Source organism: Microcaecilia unicolor, chromosome 6 (genome assembly GCF_901765095.1).
Source record: "Microcaecilia unicolor chromosome 6, aMicUni1.1, whole genome shotgun sequence".
Taxonomy (NCBI): Eukaryota; Metazoa; Chordata; class Amphibia; order Gymnophiona; family Siphonopidae; genus Microcaecilia; species Microcaecilia unicolor.
In genome coordinates this window covers 54,197,316-54,216,240 of record NC_044036.1, presented here as the reverse complement: position 1 = coordinate 54,216,240, position 18,925 = coordinate 54,197,316, and the positions used below count along the sequence as shown (strand labels likewise).

The 18,925-nt window shown below is 43.5% G+C and overlaps 1 protein-coding gene across 6 annotated transcripts in view; it reads left to right on the top strand.

The window, feature by feature from the left end:
* Positions 1-18,925, top strand: part of ZZZ3 (zinc finger ZZ-type containing 3) — a 152,338-nt gene that overhangs the window by 101,033 nt on the left and 32,380 nt on the right. For all 6 annotated transcript variants that reach the window (XM_030205405.1, XM_030205403.1, XM_030205408.1 and 3 more), the window contains one exon: positions 10,916-11,017. In XM_030205405.1, coding sequence (XP_030061265.1) covers positions 10,916-11,017 — 102 coding nt within the window. The remainder of the gene's footprint in view (positions 1-10,915; positions 11,018-18,925) is intronic.

The following is an 18,925-nucleotide window of genomic DNA, read 5'->3' as shown; positions in this document are numbered from 1 at the left end:
TTTTTTGTTTAGTCTCACTGCCTGCTGTGTTGGTAAGAAGTGATTTGCTAACATTGTTTACATTGCTTTCTTTACTACTGTCACATTTTGTCTTTTGCTGGGGTGACCACTGGAAGTGGAGTGGAGTGGAGGAGTGGCCTAGTGGTTAGGGTGGTGGACTTTGGTCCTGGGGAACTGAGGAACTGAGTTCAATTCCCGGCACAGGCAGCTCCTTGTGACTGTGGGCAAGTCACTTAACCCTCCATTGCCTGCCGCATTGAGCCTGCCATGAGTGGGAAAGTGCGGGGTACAAATGTAACATAAATAAATAAATAAATAAAATAAGTGACCTGCTTCCATAGGCTACCCCTGCCTTCTTGTTTAAACTCCTAGAAACACATTGTCGGAATTTCTTAACAAGGATTCTTTTTCCTGCCACAATGAGATGCAGCTGTCTCAGAAGGGGGGCCCTGCTCTTTCTGGACACTCACTGAGGGGATAACTTCTTCCTCTCATCTCTCCCAGGTTTACCACAAAAGAAAATCTCACGCATCCAGTTGTCAGCTTCAGTATCAAGGTTCTTTTCTCTCACTTAATTGTCAGTATTCAACAGTCTAAAAGCAGAAGCAAGCAGAGTGCAGGTACTAAAAGAGAAGAGAAAATTAAAATTGGGAGCCAAGAGAAGGCTTAGCTTCCTAAACCTCCATTCAGCTCTTCCCAGTCTAGGTCCAAGGGCTTTCTTTTATAGGTATATTGATCTCTCTCTAGCCCGCCTCCTCCCCCATGCTACTTTCTGTCAGACCAGTGTATCTGCAGCTGTCCCATTACCTGACGTTTTGTGCTGAGCTAGCGGCATCCTGTTTCTATTGTGAACTTCCTCTGTTTCCTTAGTAATATAAAGCAAGCTAAAATGCACTGTATAAGTGTACTTTTCTGTCCCAGACTGGTTATTTAGTATGCTTAGTTCTTTATATGTATCAGAGTCTTTACTCGGAAGAGCTTACAACTCAAACACAGTGCTGCACAGGGTGTTCCATCCCATTGCATCTACCAGCAACCGTCATGTAGAATTGCATATATTATCTGAGAGATTTTATTCTCATTTTGCCTCTAGAAACTGTTAATTGTGTGGCCCTCAGGGTCTATGCTGCATCTCCTATCTGGTTGTCCTTATTTGTAAGTCTGGTCTATCCTTTCTGACAATACACAGCCCTTTTATTTTAGTCTTTTGTTTTTCCATGTATTTCCCCATCCTCCTATGTACCTAAAACCTTCTTGTTGACACCAGGCTTTGAGCCATCTATTGAAATTTTTGGTAGTTTGTAAACTTCTCTCCCTTTCCAAAAGTAGGTAGTATTTCAGAAAAAGCTACTGTTTGTACCAAAGGTTTTTAACCCCTCCCCCATCTCCTAAAAAGCTCTCTGCGCTACAAGTAGGGTATTATTGGCCAGGTCATTTGTTCCCAGGTGAATAACAACATCAGTGTTAAGACTCATTAGTTTATTCTCTGATTATAGAAAGTATTTGCTTGGTACTTCTGGTAGCTGAGAATCCTGGAAGGCATTTCACTTTGTTGGGACCCCCTGAACCGTGTGCCAAAGTTTTAATGTCTATGATAGTGAAATCCCCTAGCAGCAACAATTTTATGGTATGAGATTCTTTATTAGTGCTTTGGGAGGTGTTTTCTCTCGAGACACATTCATTTCTTCTTGTTCCACCTCAGTTTTATTTTCTGGAGCATCACAGTGTTGCAATGGAACAAAAGAATTCTGTAGGGACAACAGTTGTGAGGTTGGATGTTTCTGTGCCACATGTCATAGTCTACCTGAGCCTACTGTGATTCGTCTATTACTAGGTGGTTTTATTTTTTGAGGCAATGGTGAGAAATTGGTATAATTTTGTGCAATGATGGAAGCTGCTTTAATTGCATCCAATTCCTGCGTAAGTTTGGTGAGCTCCTGTTTTATACTAGCAAGCTGAAGACAGATAGGACAAGCCTTAAGCCTCCAGATGGTGTGCCTTGGATCTAAAGCACCATAATTATTACACAGAATAAGTCATCTTGATTGGTTGGAATGGGTATGAACAGGTGTACTTTGATAGGGTTAATAGTCTGCAAGATTGTGTGTGTATGACTGAGGAGTATTGTTAATGATTTTTGGGTTTTCTGTCTGAGTAGAAAACCCTGAGGAGGGTGGGGTGTGTGGAGGGTGAGTGGGGACTGTAAGTCCCAGTGAGTCAGCCAAGTCCCTTATCAAAAAAAGTTCTTTAGGAGGGGCAAGCAATGACAGTTTGATACAACAATCAAATTCAGCTAGAATCTACCCTTTCTCCTTTAAATTCAAATATTCCCAGTAAATATAATAGTTTCTTTAATGTAAATGCAAATTAAACCAGCTGTAAGACTAAAGCTGCTTTCTTACCTAGGACTGGCAATGGAAAATGAACCTTGTAGATCTTGTCCACAGTTTAGTAGCCAAAGTTAGAAAACTACAGCAAGAGTTAAGCAAGGTGAAGGACAAGAAACAGTTTGAAAAGTTTATCCCTCTACTAACAGAGCTAGGCAGAAATGGAGAGAGAGCTTCTTTTTGTTTTCTTTTTTGGGGGTCTAGGTTAGACAGAGCAGTACACCACAATATAGGTTCACAGCACAAATTAAGCAATAACCAAGAAATTCTAGAGAATAGATATATCAGGTAGTTAAACTGTAGTCCGAAAGTTAAGAAATTAAAATTAAAATATTAGAAAGCAGTATTATGGTTCAGGTTGCAAGTATAGACTAAATAAAATTATAATCATAGTTATACCTCATTTGTTCAAACGTTTTTCATGTGCGCGCGCACACACACAGACACACAAAATCAAAGATGAGCTAGCGGCTCTAGAAGAGCATAGCCTGAATCTATTTAATCCAAATCGGAGAGGGGTTAAATTTTTTCCAAGCAAGTGGACCCTTATAACTGCAGACTGGTAGGTTCTAAAAGTTGTCTGGGTAGGCTACTGTCTGCAGTTGGAACATATTCCTCCAAATTGTCCACCAAGAGCATCAAGATTAAGGTCTGGGCATCAGGAATTGCTTATCAAGAAACACTTTTCTCTTACAGGTCAATGTGGTTGAACCTGTTCCATTGGCAAAAAGAGGGAAGGGATTTTTTATGCGTACTTACTCAAAATTATTTTTTCCCATCGTAGACCTAAGGGCCCTGAATAAATATCTGGCCAAACAAAAGTTCAGGATGGTTTCCTTGGGCAACTTCATACCCATGACGCAAGAAGGCGATTGGTTATGCTATCTAGACTAGTGGAGCAATAGCCTAATGGTTAGTGTTCTGGGTTGAGAACCTGGGGAACTGGGTTCTATTCCCACTTCAGCTCCTTGTGACTCCGGGCAAGTCACTTAACCCTCCATTGCCCCAAGTAAAAAAAAAACTTAGAATGTGAGCCTACCATGGGCAGAAAAAGTACCTGCATATAATAAATGTAAACTGCTCTGGTTGTACCACAGAAAGACGGTATATCAAATCCATGATACCCCCTCCCCCTTTTTACTTAAAGGATGTTTATACCCAGATACATCCAGATCACAGGAAGTATCTGAGATTTATAGTAGGGAAACACCACTTGAGTACTGCTTACTGCCATTTTTGCTTTGTGTCAGCACTAAGAATTTTCAGAAAGGGGTAGATAGCCAGTGGCACTCATTTTTGCTGACCATTGCTGGCGTTATGCCCGGAAATTCAATTCCATGCCATTTCCAGGCTTCGGCATTGAATTTCTGGGTTTGCGGAGCCAGCTACAGCTTAGCCGGTTAAGTGTGGTATTTAGCACTTAACTGGCTATAGGGCACCACATAAAGAAAGGACTGACTTTCATGCAGTCCTGTTTATATGCTGAATATCGGCACTTAACTGGCCAAGTGCCGACTCTGCCTCAAGAATACCCCCAAAATAGCCGTTTTGCTGTAAGCGCTAACTGGTCATTTTAGCAGTACTAACTGGCTAAGTGCAGATGAAAATGACTGGTTAGCATGAAGCAGGCAATTTAAGTGGCCAGAAGCCAAACATAGGGTAAAACAAAACAACCCAGGGCATACAGTCGCCAATGTGGGCTACCAGCGAGAGGACCCTGAGCTATTGTTAAATCACTTTGAATATCGACCCTAAAGTGCCTAGCAATTGTCACAGTATCTCTGTGCAGACTGTGGGTACATACATTTCTCTACGTGGCAATTGGCGGTCAAGAACACATCAAAGGAAGGTGCAAAATAATGCACATGACCATTTGGGTGCTGGAGTAATTAGGGTTCATTATAAACTGCCCCAAATCACAGTTAAGCCTGTTACAGCTATTGGAATTCATAGGAAACCTACTAGGTATGACTCAGACATTCCCAACAGTGGATTTGAACTCTAGCCAGTTTTGGAAATGCAGCAGTCAGCAAGTATCAGCACATCAGATGTTGAGAATGCTAGGCCACTTGACCTCCACAGTTTGTGTCGCACCATTGGCATGTCTCAATTTGAGGCAAGCTCAATGGACCCTATCAACCCAGTGGACAGGAAATCTTCAGGATGCCCTCTCAGTTGCTACCCTGCTCAAGGACTCACTGTCCTGTTGGATGGTCCAATTCAGTTTGACAAAGAGTGTTCCCTTTTAAATTCTGCCAGTTCAAAAGACTCTGAGAGATGTGTCCAACTCCACCCCATTAGGCCTATTTATTTTCTGTTTGACAGCTGTTAAAAAAAAAAGTTCTTGCTTATCGTTTATTAAGCCACATTGAGCCTGCAAAAAGGTGGGATAATGTGGGGTACAAATGCAATAAATAAATAAATAAATTAACCTTTCCCTGTTGTGGGGTTTTATGCATATTCCCTTTTTTGTTGAAGGCAGTCTGTAGCTAGGGAGTCTCATATGTAAGGCTGCTAAATCCTGCTTGGCCTTGGAGAAATCAAAGTTAACTTGCCTGTAGTAGGTGTTCTCTCATTGGGGTTGAATTCTTTCGGCTTAAAAAGTTGACTGGTTAGGTCCCCTTCAACAGTTGGGGAGATGCATGCTGATGCACGGTGCAGCATTTTAAAAAGTTGTTGTAAACAAGCTGGACAGTGTTCTTGTGCCAGTTTTATCGGATTGCTTCACCCAAATGTAAAGCAATTCTGCTGTCCTAAGAACACCTGCTACAGGTAAGTAACTTTGTTTTACTGTCAAAGACATAGATGCCCTCTACTTTCCTTTTCCTCCCAATCTAGATGGGGTTTTTGCTCTCGTTTGAGGACCACAGCATCACAGCCCAAAACCACGGATGGGGTTTTTACTGTTTCCATGAAAACACAGCATCGATCCTTGTGTTCATTCTAGACAATTCTACCTGTAGGATGGAGGCTAATTTTTATTTTTTTGGGGGGGTAGGTGGCCCCTTATATCCACAAACAGGTGGGTTCTCAAATTAGTTTGGATAGGATACTGTCTTCAGTTAGTGAACTAGTCTCCAAATTGCCCACCAAGATCATTAAGATTAGGTGTTCAGCATCAGGAAATACTTAGAGGACATCTTTCCTCTTGCACATTTTTCCCTGTTTGGATAATTGGCTAGTAAAGAATGCAAGTTAGGAAGGAATGTAAAGAGAGGGATAGGGGATGGGACTTGATATACCGCCTTTCTGTGGTTACCATCAAAGCAGTTTACATATTATATACAGGTACTTATTTTGTACCTGGGGCAATGGAGGGTAAAGTGACTTGCCCAGAGTCACAAGGAGCTGCAGTGGGAATTGAACCCAGTTCAGCCTGCTTCACTAACCACTAGGCTACTCCTCCACTCAATTTGAATAGTTGAAAGATCTGTTCTTTCAACCATTCAGATGCTAGAATTGCTATAGTTCGTCATAAATTATCCGAAATCACATCTAACTCTGACCCGGCAATTGGAATTCAGTAGCCTTGCTAGACACAACTGAAGCAACTGCCTGTCTTCCATAGCAAAGGAAAACCACCTTGATTTACACTGTGGAGGAAAGTCAGCAAGTATCAGCTGGTCAAATGTTGAGGGCATACGGCCTTGAGTTCTTCACTCCAATGGCATGCTTCCATTTCAGGCAAGCTTAATAGATCTTTTCTACCCAGTAGACTCAGTCCATGGGGAATCTACAGGACGTCATATCTGTAACTGGTCTTTATAGGTCTCCCTGTTCTGGTGGATGAATTATTCCATTCTGGCAAAAGGAATCTCCTTCTGAATTCTTCACATTCAAGAAACTGTAATGACAGATGCATCCAAACTGGGCTGGGGGGAGGGAGGGCTCATCTGGATAGGTTTCACACACAGGAATTTTGATCACTGCATCTCAAAAAAGTTATAGTGGAATTAGAAAAGGTATTGAGAAGTGCGATGAAAATGATAAAGGGGATGTGACAACTTCCCTATGAAGAAAAGCTAAAGCGGCTAGGGCTCTTCAGCTTGGGGAAGAGACGGCTAAGGGGAGATATGATAGAGGTCTATAAAATAATGGGTTGGCGTGAATTGCTTGTTTACTCTTTCCAAAAATACTTGGACTAGGGGGCACACAATGAGGCTATTAAGTAGTAAATTGAAAACAAATCAGAGAAAATATGTCTTCACTCAACATGTAATTAAATTCTGGAATTCATTGCCATGTGGTAAAAGCAGTTAGCTTAGCAAGGTTTAAAAAAAAAGGTTTGGATAATTTCCTAAAAGAACAATCCATAAGCCATTATTAAGGTGGACTTGAGGAAAATTCACTGCTTATTTCTAGGATAAGCAGCATAAAATCTATTTTACTGATTTGGTATCTTGCCAGGTACTTGTAACTTGAATTGGCCACTGTTGGAAACAGGATACTGGGCTTGTTGGACCTTCATCTGGCTCAGTATGGTAGCACTTACGTTCTTATAGTGTGCTCAGGAAAGATGTCATATAGAATTTGTTTTACGGCTAAGAGCAGTATGAGTTCTCTAAAGGCTTTCAGAGATTGGTTATCCCAATAAGGCTGTCTTGGTTCAAATGAACAACCAGGTGGCCATGTATTACAAAAACAAGCAGGGAGGGACATGGCCATACCTCCTGTGTTGGGAGACCATCTGAATGTGGAGATGTATCTCACAGCTGCGTATCTAGCAGGTAAAGACAATGTCCTGACAGACAAGCTGAGTTGAATCCTGCGACTCCTACATGATGAAGTTTTCCACAGGATCATTGGGAGTGGGGCATCTGGCAAACTAACCTTGGATGCCTGCCTTCTGGCATTGGGGAGAGGGTTTTTTTTGTGCCTATCAACACCCCTCATAACAAAGACCATCCGGAAGCTCATACAAGATTAGAGAACTATGATTCTCATAGCCTCTTATTGACTGAAACAAGTATAGTTTCTGCTTCTGCTGGACTTTTCCCCCCAGAAGTTCTAGAAGACTGGAATGTTTTCCAGAATTGATCATGCAAGAGTAGGACAGACTGTAGCATCCTAGCCTAGATCCTAGCCCTTAGAGCTTGGATATTGAGAGGTTGGCATTGGCTTCCCTGAGCTTGGTTGACAGTTTTGCACAAGTCTTGTTTGCTGCCAAAAAGAATTCCACTAAGAACGTATGGATTTAAATGGAAGATGTTTTTCATCTGGTTTGAAGGCAAAGCCATAGATTCCTATACTTGCCCCACAGAAAATATGCTTGCCTCTCTTACATTGGTTAGAGGCAGGTCTAAAGACCACCTTATTGTGGTTGGAGCTACTTATTGGGTAGACAGTAAACCTATCCCTGTATTGCCTTTAATTGTTTTCTTTATGCTTGCTACTTTTGAAACTTTCCCATCAAGCTTCTTACAATATCATTGGACCTCAGCGTTGTTCATTCTCAGCTGATGAAAGCTCCTTTTATGCTACTAGATACCTGTCACTTGAAGTATCTGACCTAGAAGATCTTATTTTTGGTGGCAGTAACTTCAGCACGTAAAGTTAGTGAGCTCTAGGCCCTGGTAACTGATCTGCCATACACTAAAGTTTTTAATAATCAAATGCTTCTGCACATCTATTCAGAGGTCCTTTCTATGCTAGTGTCAGAATTTCATCTTAATCAGTTGATAGTCCTTCCACCCTTATTTCCTATACCTCATGCCCATACGGTAACTTTGTTTTCTCCAACTGACATTAACTTGTGACCTTAAGTCACTTCAGCCTCTGTTCAAATACAACTTATATTGTAAACCTTCCTATATGGGGACCTACGTATTGTACCTGAATGTGTAACTCTACCTTGAGCTCAGGGATTTGGGAGAAAGTGAGTAATAAAATATGAAATGCATCAACAGCAGTGACTCTATTGTGGTTCATATCTCAGCCTTCTAAATTTATCTTTCCTGTAAGTACAGTGGCGTACTGAGGGCGGGGCAGTGGGGGCGATCTGCCCCGGGTCCACGCCGCTGGAGGGGTACAGAAAGCCGCGCGGCTGTGGACTCTGCTGGTTCCCTGCTCCCTCTGCCCCAGAACAGGTTGCTTCCTGTTCCGGGGCAGAGGGAGCAGGGAACCAGCGGAACCAACAGCTGCGCGGCTGCTCCCAGCAGGTAAGAATGCACCTGGGGGGGGGGGGTGTTGTGCTGCACCCGGGGGGGGGGATGCTGCTGCACCCAGAGGGGGGGGGGGGGTGCGCAGCAGCGATCCGGCCCGGGTGGCAGCCGACCAAGGATAGCCACTGTGTAAGCATCCATTCTATGAATCAATGTTCAGAACTCCTGCATTAAAGCCAACAGCGCAGAACCCATACCACTGGAACAGTGCAGAAAACTATCTCACCAATGCTGATAGGAAATTGTATTCAAAATATATACACACTATAAAAGCAAAAGCAGGGGGAGGGGGTGTGCTTGGAACATACGCAGAAGAGTTATGCGGTAAGCTCAACTCTTGTGTGCATGTGCCATGCAAACCCGAAAGTGAAACGCACATAAAAGCCTGTTTTCTGCGCCTTAAAGCTTTTCAATTTTTTTTTTTAACTTGGAAGGCTTATATTTACTACTACTACTACTAACAAACATTTCTAAAGTGCTACTAGGGTTACGCAGCGCTGTACAATTCAAACATAGAAGGACAGTCCCTGCTCAAAGAGCTTACAATCTAAAAGACAAGAGAACAATCTAAAGACAAGTGAACAATCTAGAGGACGAGTGAACAGTTAATCTGATAGGGTGGATGGATTGGGGCATTTTATATTTCTCGAGCGGTTAGGCGCCGAAGGCAGCATTGAAGAGGTGAGTTTTAAGCAGAGATTTGAAGATGGGTAGGGAGGGGGCATGGCGTATGGGTAAAGGAAGATTGTTCCAGGCATAGGGTGAGGCAAGGCAGAATGCGCAGAGCCTGGAGTTGGCAGTGGTGGAGAAGGGTACTGAGAGAAGGGCTTTGTCCTGTGAGCGGAGGTTGCGGGCGGGAACATAGGGGGAGATGAGGGTGGAGAGGTAGTGAGGAGCCGCAGACTGAGTGCATTTGTAGGTAAGGAGGAGGAGCTTGAATTGTATGCGATATCTGATCGGAAGCCAATGAAGTGATTTAAGGAGAGGGGTGATATGAGTATATCGGTTTTGGCGGAATATAAGACGTGCAGCAGCGTTCTGAACGGATTGAAGGGGGATAGATGGCCGAGTGGGAGGCCGGTGAGGAGTAAGTTGCAGTAATCAAGGCGAGAGGTAATGAGAGCATGGACGAGAGTTCTGGTGGTATGCTCAGAGAGGAAAGGGTGAATTTTGCTGATGTTGAAGAGGAAGAAGCGACAGGTCTTGGCAGTCTGTTGGATATGCGCAGAGAAGGAGAGGGAGGAGTCAAAGATGACTCCGAGGTTGCGGGCAGATGGGACGGGGAGGATGAGGGTGTTATCAACAGAGATAGAGAGTGGAGGAAGAGGAGAAGTGGGTTTAGGAGGAAAGACAAGGAGCTCGGTCTTGGACATGTTCAGCTTCAGGTAGCGGTTGGACATCCATGCCGCAATGTCGGATAAACAGGCCGATATTTAAACGCAGGATACAGGTGCCAATGAGTGCTTTCCCTATCGGGTTTGCTCTGACTTGCACATGTTCATCTCTCACTAGCAGCGCTTAGGGGCTTGCTTGGACTTCCTTCTGCTTCCAAACTAATTTTTTAAAAATGACAGATTTTAAAGAGAGAATTGTGAGAAATTCTCTCTTCAAACACCTTAATGCCTTCTCCAGCTGGCATTAGGTTTTTAGCAGTAAGGGTGGCATTGTTTTTATGCACAGTTCTCTGAGTATAGGGATGGAATAGGAAATTACCACATTAACATCCATTTGACTATATTTGCATGCTACTTGTGCTAATCTTTGGTGTGCACTTTGTCTCCTGTGCTAGAGCTGTCTGATCATTCTACGCTTACACCGGCACTAGTCCGGTGTTAATCACTTCTGGTGCCGGCGTTAAGTTTAGCACATCAGCCCACTAGTTAGTTGGGACATCCAGTATTTCAACACTACTCAGGGATTTCTCTCCAGGTGCTTTCAGGGATGTTCAGTATATTGCTAAGTACTCAAAATTGTCTGTTTTGGCACTTAAGATAATTGAGGGTAAGATGGAAATCAGGTTCAACTGAGGAATTTACTTTCACCATAAATGTTTTCTATAAAGTAGTTAAGAGCAGGTAATGTTAATTAGCATACAGTAAACAAATGAAACAAAATCTATTTGCTAATTTATCAGCATTTAATGCAAAGAGTAAGTAGGATTAGAGGAGCTTGATATTTTACTTAGATTTCAAAAATAACAAAACAGACCATATCTGCTTCTGTTTTTTTTATGTCATTTTTAAAAAATACAATATTTACTTACGTTTGCAGTACATTTCTGGGCAGCTCCTTTTTTATATTGTTTTGTTATTACAGCGTGAGTATTTGTTTAGTGATATTTATAATTTTGTCTTCTGGCTATTTCAGAAAAAACTGGAGCAGTTGCTTTTGAAGTATCCTCCGGAGGAAGTAGAGTCACGACGTTGGCAGAAGATAGCGGATGAGCTAGGAAACAGAACTGCAAAACAAGTAACATTGTCTAGTTTGATGCTGTTAACTCTAATTCCATGCTGACCTCTGAAAATGTATTAAAGGATAGAATATGTACTTTTCTGCAATTCATAGTTCTCCATATTCTTTTGTCCCTTAATCTGGCCACCAGTAGAGGCAATATATAGCAGTACCAGTGCTGTGGAAAAGGACTGATAGGTGCTTAAGAGATTCAATTTTGTGGAAGACATAAATGGCATTCCCAGTGATCTATCCAAAATAGAACAGTTTTAGGCTAATGTTAGCTTCAGTTAAACAAGGGTACGAAGCCAAGGCTGAGCTCCAGTCCTTTAAGTTTGAGAATATCCTGATCTCATGGCACAAGCATTTGCTCAAGGAATCTATAGAGGATGAAGATTATTAATTATTTTTATAGTGCTACATGACATGTGCAGTGCTGCACAATGGTGATAAGTATTCAGGTCCTTGTCTCAAAGGTTGTGCATTGTCCACATAAAGTCCTGCAGCTCTCCTATACAATGAATGCAGCTGTTACTAAGGCACAGCTCTACTGTTTTAACTAGAGGAATCAGCCTTTCTATCATCATTCAGTTGGTGCTTTACAAAGCCTCTCAGCCAAATCTAGATTCTCAGCTAGGTTAGAGCATCTGGTACAGCTCAACCAGCATTAAAAACACCTGCCTTTTGGAGGGGGGGGGGGGGGGGGGGAGTGCAAGATAGAGTGAAACAAAAGTTGTGTTCCTAGGGACTAGTTTCAAAACGGTTCTAATGAACTGTGTTGCTGGAATTAATTCATCCATGTAACATAACTTTTCCCTGAGGGACAGATTTTATCATACTGATCATAAGAATAGCCATGCTGGGTCAAACCAATGGTCCATCTAGCCCAGTATCTTGTTTCCAATAGTGGTCAATCCAGGTCTCATGTACCTGGCAGAAACCCAATAGTAGCAACATTCCATTCTACCGATCCTAGGGCAAGCAGTGGTTAAGAGCATAAGAATAGCTATACTGGGTCAGACCAATGGTCCATCTAGTCATGTTTCCAACAGTGGCCAATCCAAGTTACAAGTACCTGGCAGAAACCCAAATAGTAGCAACATTCCATGCTACCAATCCTAGGGCAAGCAGTGGCTTCCTCATATCTGTCTCAGTAGCTCACTATGGACTTTTCCTTCAGTACCTTTTTCAAACCTTTTTTTAAACCCAGATATGCTAACTATTGTTATCACATCCTTCGGCAAAGATTTCCAGAGCTTAACTATTCTTTGAGTGAAAAAATATTTCCTCTTATTTGTTTTAAAGGTATTTCTATGTAACTTCATTGAGTGTCCCCTAGTTTTTGTACTTTTTGAAAGAGTAAAAAAATCGATTCACTTCTACTCATTCTACACCACTCAGGATTTTGTAGACCTCAATCATATCTTCTCATAGCTGTCATTTTGAAAAAATTTAAGTGAGGTTTTATTAAACACAGTAAAGAGTAATAACAAACAAGCCAACGAGGCCAAATCGTACATCACACCATGCAGCATAGTAGAAATTACAAAGTCAATGGGAAAAACCCCAATCAATGCATAAACCTCACATATCAAGGACCCCCAACCCTTACACCCCATTCCCACCCAGCCTCTCAATCCCCCACAACCCCTACCCCCATGTAATCTGCAAACTGGTTGAAAGTTCTTCAAGGAATCCCGTCTTTTCTATTTAGGCAAACAATCGCATCTCTTAGCGGTTAACTGCTCCATTCGGTAAATATAGCTCAAGTTCACCCTCCAGAGGGGCATGGGAGGTGGCTCAACTCTCTTCCAGCAGGTTGTCAGAGTCAATTTTGCAGCATGAAGCAGGTGATTTATCAACTTTAATCGGGCATGCTTCAAACCCGGGATGGCTGTATTAAACAAGAACATACTACTACTATTTAACATTTCTAAAGTGCTACCAGGGTTATGCAGCGCTGTACAATCTAACAACGAGGGACAGTCTCTGCTCAAAGGCGCTTACAATCTAAAGGACAAAAAAGTGCAGTCAATCAAATTGGGGGCAGTCTAGATTTCCTGGATAGAGGTACATTGGTTAGGTGCTGAAAGCGACATTGAAGAGGTGGGCTTTGAGCAAGGATTTGAAGATGGGCAAGGAGGGGGTTTGGCTTATGGGCTCAGGGAGTTTATTCCAAGCATAGGGTGAGGTGAAGCAGAAAGGGTGGAGTCTGGAGTTGGCGGTGGTGGAGAAGGGTACTGAGAGGAGGGATTTGTCCTGTGAGCGGAGGTTACGGGTAGGAGCATAAGGGGAGATGAGGGTAGAGAGGTAATGAGGGGCTGCAGATTGAGTGCATTTGTAGGTTAGTAGGAGAAGCTTGAACTGTATGCGGTACCTGATCGGAAGCCAGTGAAGTGACTTGAGGAGAGGGGTGAGATTAGCATATCGGTCTAGGTGGAAGATAAGATGGACAGCAGAGTTCTGAACGGATTGAAGGGGGATAGATGGTTAAGTGGGAGGCCAGTGAGGAGTAGGTTGCAGTAGTCAAGGCGAGAGGTGATGAGAGAGTGGATGAGAGTTTGGGTGGTGTGCTCGGAGAGGAAGGGGCGAATTTTGCTGCTGATATAGAGAAAGAAGCGACAGGTCTTGGCTCTCTGCTGGATATGGGCAGAGAAGGAGAGGGAGGAGTCAAAGATGACTCTGAAGTTGCGGGCAGATGAGACAGGGAGGATGAGGGTGTTGTCGACTGAAATAGAGAGTGGAGGGAGAGGAGAAGTGGATTTGGGTGGAAAGACAGTGAGCTCGGTCTTGGACATGTTCAGTTTCAGGTGGCGGTTGGACATCCAGGCAGCAATGTCGGATAAGTAGGCTGATACTTTGGCCTAGGTTTCCGCAGTGATTTCTGGCGTGGAGAGGTAAAGCTGGGTGTCGTCAGCATAAAGATGGAATTGGAAACCATGAGATGAGATCAGCGAGCCCAGGGAAGAGGTGTAGATATAAAAAAGAAGGGGTCCAAGGACAGATCCCTGAGGAACTTCAACAGAGAGAGTGGGATGGGGTTGGAGGAAGATCCATGAGAATGTACTCTGAAGGTACGGTGGGAGAGATAAGAGGAGAACCAGGAGAGGACAGAGCCCTGGAACCCAAATGAGGATAGTGCAGCAAGAAGTAAATTATGATTGACAGTGTCAAAAGCGGCGGATATGTCGATGAGGATGGAGTAGTGACCTTTGGATTTGGCAAGGGAACAGGTCATTACAGACTTTAGTGAGTGCCGTTTCTGTCGAGTGTAGAGGGCGAAAACCGGATTGAAGCGGATCGAGGATGGCATGAGAGGAGAGAAAATCAAGGCAGCGGCTGTGAACGACGCGTTCAAGTATCTTGGAGAGGAAGGGTAGGAGGGAGATGGGGCGGTAGTTGGAAGGACAGGTAGGGTCTAGTGATGGTTTTTTGAGAAGTGGTGTGACTACAGCATGCTTGAAGGTGTCAGGGACAGTTGCAGTGGAGAGAGAGGTTGAGGCTATGACAGATGGAGGGGGGGGGGGGGTGACAGTAGGAGAGATGGATCCCAGGGCACCAGGTGGCCAGTACACCGACACATCTGATATTGTACATTTTTCCAAAACTCTTTAGCCTTAGGACAAGTCCACCATATGTGACCCGGTGTACCCTTATGGCTACATAGGTCAAAAAGGCCTGCGGGAAACCATTGTTGGATTCTATCTGGGGTCAGATACCTTACTACTGATATAGAAGCTTGTAATTATTCCCTTGAACATTAGCAGCAATGGCTACAGTAGCAAGCTCTGCCTTCATTGCATTCTAGTCAGATGATTCATAAGCCACACCCAGTTCGTGCTCTCAAGCCATGTACATATCAATAAATGTCTAGTAAATCTAAAGTCTTCACATATGTTTTCCAACTCTACATTTCCAACCAGGTGGGGTTTATTATGGTTACTCTGTAAAAAGTGCCTAACTTGGCAATAAGCAAATTGATGCTCCTCAGGAAGTTGAAACTCCACACCAATACATCAAAGGGTACAGATCTATCATCATAATCCACAAATTGTCCTAGTCTCACCAGCCTTCTAGCCTCCCAAATCTTATACACCCCAGAAGTAAGCCCCAGGGGGAAATAAAGTGTTATGTTGTCGAGTATATCTAGAGATAGGAAAATCCTTATGGACCCCCAGAAAATCCTATATCCTTAGTGTGTGGGAGGCAGCAGGGCTAAGAGTCATCAAATAGACCCCAGAGGAATAGCACCTGAGAAGGACTGGTCCAGTGATACCCACAGTTTATAAGGATGGTTCTGAAACCATTCTACTGCAGCTCGGGCTTGGACAGCCTTATAGTACAACCTCATATGGGGGACCCCCAGCCCTTCCAGTTCACGGGCTCTGAATAAAATATTTCTGGTAAATCGAGGTCTCTGACCCCTCTTCCCGCCCTCTCCCCCATATAAACTTCAGAAAGAGAATCCTGTAAGTTGTCCAAAAACCTCCAATGAAGGTCTATGGGCAGGACCTGAAACAAATAGAGAAAGTGGAGCATGACATTCATTTTGATCGTGGTAATGCATTCAAACCATGATAGGGTTAAGTTCCCCTACCTAGACAAGTCCTCCCTAACCACCCAAAACAGTTTAGGGGAATTAGCATCAAATTAGGCTGATCAAGACGCTATTAACCAAACCCCTAAATAACATAAGGAATCATTCACCCATTTAAAAGGAAAAAAGGAACACAAACCAGCTACCATAGAAGCCAGTAACAAAAAAATAAAGGCCTCAGTCTTGCTCATATTAACCTTGAAACCATATGCCAAAGAAAAAGCTTCCACCTCTGCTGCCAGATTGGGAAGCAACACCACAGGATTTGTTAATGTGACTAGGACGTCATTAACAAATAGGTTATTCTTATAATCATGAGTCCAACACAAATACCCCTCACATCTGGATTCATCCTAATGGACTCGGTGAATGGCTCCATTATAAAGGCAAAGAGCAAGGACAACAACAACAACGTGCACTCCTGCCTAGAACTCCAAGACAAAACATTCCTTAGTTCTCACCATTAATATAAACACAGACTCACCACCTATGCATGAAAACCCATCACTAGCCTCCACAAGATTCAATTTCCTGTCCATGTACCCCCAGTGAACCCTATCAAATGCTTTTTGCGTATCTATTCCCAATAAAAAAGTTTTAAGGTTTTTTACTTTAGCCGCATAGATTATTAGATTAACAACACTGTGAATGTTATCAGCAGCATGTCTTCTAGGAAGAATGCCTACTTGGTCTGCTTGTATCAAATCGGGCAACAAAGCTCCCATTCTGGTAGCCAACACTTTAGTGATAATTTTAACATCAGCATTAAGTACTGAAATGGGCCAATAGATTGGCAGTCCAATTTATCCTTTCCCTCTTTGGGGATAACCGTAATCCATGCATCTGATATTGTAGCTGGCAAGGCCTCACCCCCATCTAATGCTATTCATAACGTCTGTCAACAAGGGCAGTACTTTCCTGGAGAAGGTCTTATAAAATTCTGAGAGGTAGCCAACCAAACCTGGGGCTTTACCAGATGGTAGAGATCTAATCACCTTCAGTATCTCCTTGGGGGTGACCTCCTTATCAAGTTGTTTGTTGGCCTAAAGTAAGACAGGGCTACCCCCTAGAGATCAGATAGGCTTCTATACGAGTCATCGAGATTTGCCCGTCCCTGGTATACAGCTTCCTCAAGAATTCCCAAAATCCCTCTCAAATTTCTCCAATTTAAATTTAATCAATTCCCCCCCTTATCCCTCAATAAGCCGGTCAGTTCGAGCCTTCCGTAACTTAGTGACCAGCAACCTGTGGGCTTTCCCTGTATACTCGTACCTCTGCTGCTTGACACGCTCCAACCAAAGGGACAACTCCTCCTCCCAAAGAACCCTTGCAGTCCCTTGTCCAGTAAAAGGTAGTCTGTTCTAGAGTACATAAAGTGTGCTGGAGAGTAGACCGTGTAGTCCCACTGGGTTAAATGATGATCCTGCCACTAGGCCCAAGTCCGATAGCAAACCCCTCAGTGCCCTGGAGGTGTGAATATAGCCTTTTGCATCCTTACTAGTAGTGTCTAAGTCAGGGTTAATACAAGTGTTGAAATCACCCCCCCCCCCCCCCCCCCCCCCCCCGGTATTAAAGGCCCGGAGGCAAATATGCACAGGTCTCCAATGAGCTTCAGAAAACAATTTGCCTGTTAGACATTGGGAGAGTAGACATTAGCTAAAGTAAGCTGATGTTAGTCTATTAGAATCTGCAAGAACAAATATAGGGCTTCAAGGTCTCTGTGAACCTTAAGGACTTGGACAGCTAGGTCTCATTGGAACAAAATAACTACTCCCTTGGTTTTGCTCCCGCATTTGTCAGAAGCAACCAGCACTGTAGTATAATGAGTGTATCTCGGTAAGGTCTCATGATAAGATTTAAAATGGATTTCCTGCAAAAAGATCACCTGGGCTCTCCGAGACCCCAATTCACTGCCCAAATGCCTATGCTTCTGCGAAGAATTTAACCCCTTAACATTAATGGTAAGAATACGAAGCGTTACCTCTTATTCCAAAAGATACCAATCCCAGGTAGCGCAACAGGCTTGGGGCAGCCCACCCCATAAAGGCCAATGAAGAAATCGCCCAAATACAGCATAAAAATTCCCAAATGACCCAATCTCCCCAGTCCAATACCACTAACCCACTGCCTGGAACTCCAGAGGCCAAAGACCCTCTGGCAAGGATACGTGGAAGTAGTAACCGTTCCCTCCCCACCCCAAGTACATTCACACAGACATCATTCATTAAATCCACCACAACAACTCGCATGCCAGTGATGCAGGAAAAATGCAAGTTAGTCCAACAGAACAAACTCCCCAAACATAGGGCAAAAAAACAACCCAGGGCATACAGTCACCAAATGCCAATGTGGGCTACCAGAGAGAGAACCGTGAGTTATTGTAGATTAATGGGAAAAAGCCATCATCACCAAGGATCAACAAGGCCTTAGTGATCCTCCAAGAAAAATTAAGCAGCCAGGATAAAAGCCAACAGTCAGTTAGTTCTTTGATGAAGCCTGAGATGGCCTACGCTGCTTGTGAGTAACTTGTGTTCAGTGAGCTTCTGGTGCCTGGTGATTGTGTCCAGAGGGGGGGAGGGTTCAGGGCATTCAGAGGCCACCAGGCCTGCCTCTCGCAATATCTTTCAGGCCTCCTCTGGAGATCCAAGGCAGTTTAGGGTGCCCTTTAAGGGAAAACAGAGCACCCAATGGAAAGGACCATCTGTATTTCACACTTTCCCGTTGTAACACATCCAAAATGGGTCAGAACTCTCTGCACCAGCAAGCATATATGCAGACAGGTCTTGATAGAGATATATGATGTGCCCATTATACTGAAGCTCTCCTCCTACCCACGCCTTCTGCAGAATCTGCTCCTTATCTACTTATTTAGAGAAGCAAACCACAATGTTCCTGGATTTGTTAGTTGGAAGCTGCTTAAGGGCATGGTGAGCCCTCTCTAGGTTGGGGGCTAAGTCTTCAACTCCCAACAGCTGCTTGCAGATAGCTTGAACAATTTGTGCCACTGTCTGGAACTCCTCTGATTAGCAAATTACTGTGCCTGCAGTGGTTCTCCAGGTCATCCACTTTAGAACATAAGAATAGCTATACTGAGTCAGACCAAGTTTCCTGCTTCCAATAGTGGCCAATCCATGTCAAAAGTACCTGGCAGAAACCCAATAAGTAGCAATATTCCATGCTACCAATCGCAGGGCAAGCAGTGGTTTTTCTCCCAGTCCATCTCAATAACAGACTATGGACTTTTCCTCCAGGAACTTATCCAAACCCTTTTTAAACCCAAATAACACTAACTACTGTTACTACATCCTCTAGCAGCAAGTTCCAGAGCC